Source organism: Sciurus carolinensis, chromosome 3, assembly GCF_902686445.1.
Source record: "Sciurus carolinensis chromosome 3, mSciCar1.2, whole genome shotgun sequence".
In the NCBI taxonomy this organism is placed as follows: Eukaryota; Metazoa; Chordata; class Mammalia; order Rodentia; family Sciuridae; genus Sciurus; species Sciurus carolinensis.
Window position 1 is genome coordinate 60,538,178 of NC_062215.1, and position 1,851 is coordinate 60,540,028.

General features: G+C 42.5%; 1 protein-coding gene across 1 annotated transcript; it reads left to right on the forward strand.

Annotated features, from left to right (window-relative positions):
• The first annotated feature begins 601 nt into the window (after positions 1–601).
• LOC124979411 (olfactory receptor 1D2) lies at positions 602–1,540 on the forward strand. Its single transcript, XM_047543840.1, has one exon. It carries the CDS (start codon positions 602–604, stop codon positions 1,538–1,540), a length of 939 nt encoding a protein of 312 aa, XP_047399796.1.
• The last annotated feature ends 311 nt before the right edge of the window (positions 1,541–1,851 follow it).

Here is a 1,851-nt window from a genome sequence, read left to right on the forward strand (position 1 = left end):
TAGCAAAATAATGTTAACTTTTCTTATTCCTTTCAAATATTTTCATCTTCTGATTTTATTTTTGAATTATACTATAACTACTTCATATAGATGTATATGCTTATATTAAATATCATTTAAAACCTATACAATATCATATCACTTAAAAATCTACACAAAATAATAACATACTAATCACTAAACACCTCAAGAGTATTGTTAAGGAGACAGGATTTAATATAAGACATAGACATAATTCCAATAATATTGAGTATGTCAAATTAGAAGTTGCTGAAATAATTACATTGCACAAAGACTTTTCACGTTCTGTTTTGTGTCATTATTACTTTATTGTTTATGTTTTATAAAAATTATAAGATTATTTTAAGATTTTTTGAGACAGTGTCTGTCTAGGTCGCCCTGGTAACCTCAAACTCCTAGGCTCATGTGATCCTCGGGCCTCAGCCTCTCATGTAGCTGGGACAACAGCACACCACCACACCCAGCTCTAAGATATTTTTAATGTAAAGAAAACAGTTCCTGTTTTTTACTTCATATCCTCATCCAATAGAGAGCATTTGGTAAGACTTTGTTGGTGCTCATGTTGCAGCAAGTTGGGAGAATGGATGGAGGCAACCAGAGTGGGGACTCTGAGTTCCTGCTCATGGGGCTCTCAGAGATTCCCGAGCAGCAGCGGATCCTGTTCTGGACATTTCTGCCCATGTACCTGGTCACTGTGGTGGGAAATGTGCTCATCATCCTGGCCATTGGCTCTGACTCCCACCTGCACACCCCCATGTACTTCTTCCTGGCCAACCTCTCCCTCACTGACCTCTTCTTTGTCACCAACACGATTCCCAAGATGCTGGTGAACCTTCAGTCCCAGAACAAAGCCATCTCCTACACAGGGTGTCTGACACAGCTCTTCTTCCTGGTCTTCTTGGTGGCCCTGGACAATCTCATCCTGGCAGTGATGGCATATGACCGTTATGTGGCCATCTGCCACCCTCTCCACTATGTCACAGCCATGAACTCTAAGCTTTGTATCCTGCTACTCACCTTGTGTTGGGCCCTATCTATCCTCTATGGTCTCATCCACACTCTCCTCATGACCAGAGTGATCTTCTGTGGATCCCGCAAGATCCATTACATCTTCTGTGAGATGTATGTCCTGCTGAGGCTCGCGTGTTCCAACACCCAGATCAACCACACCGTGCTGATCACCACAGGCTGCTTCATCTTCCTCACCCCACTAGGGTTCATGATCATGTCATATATCTGGATTATCAGAGCCATCCTCAGAATGCCCTCAGCCTCTAACAAGTACAAAGCTTTCTCCACCTGTGCCTCCCATTTGACTGTGGTCTCCCTCTTCTATGGGACACTTTGTATGGTGTATCTGCAGCCCCTGCATACCTACTCCATGAAGGATTCCGTAGCCACAGTGATGTATGCTGTGGTGACCCCAATGATGAACCCTTTCATCTACAGTCTGAGGAATAAGGACATGCATAGGGTTCTGGGAAGACTTCTAAGGAAACCCTTTCAGAGGTCAATTTGAGGGTAATTTGGAAAAAGGGCACCAAGATGGAGACATGGAGATTATGTGTGTGTGTGTGTGTGTGTGTGTGTGTGTGTGTGTGTGTGTGTGATATATCCAGATATACCCAATTGTACCCCAGAGTTGTCCCTCATGTTAACAAGCATACAACCAATGTAAGGAAGTGAATAGTAACTGATAAGAAGGTTGGTTACTGGGCTTTGATGATCTGAAAGAGAGAGAAATCCTTTAGAAATGAATCAGCAGAACCAGCTCTTGACCTAAACTTTGGCAGTTGATTTGATATTCACTCAATCATTCATCAATTCATT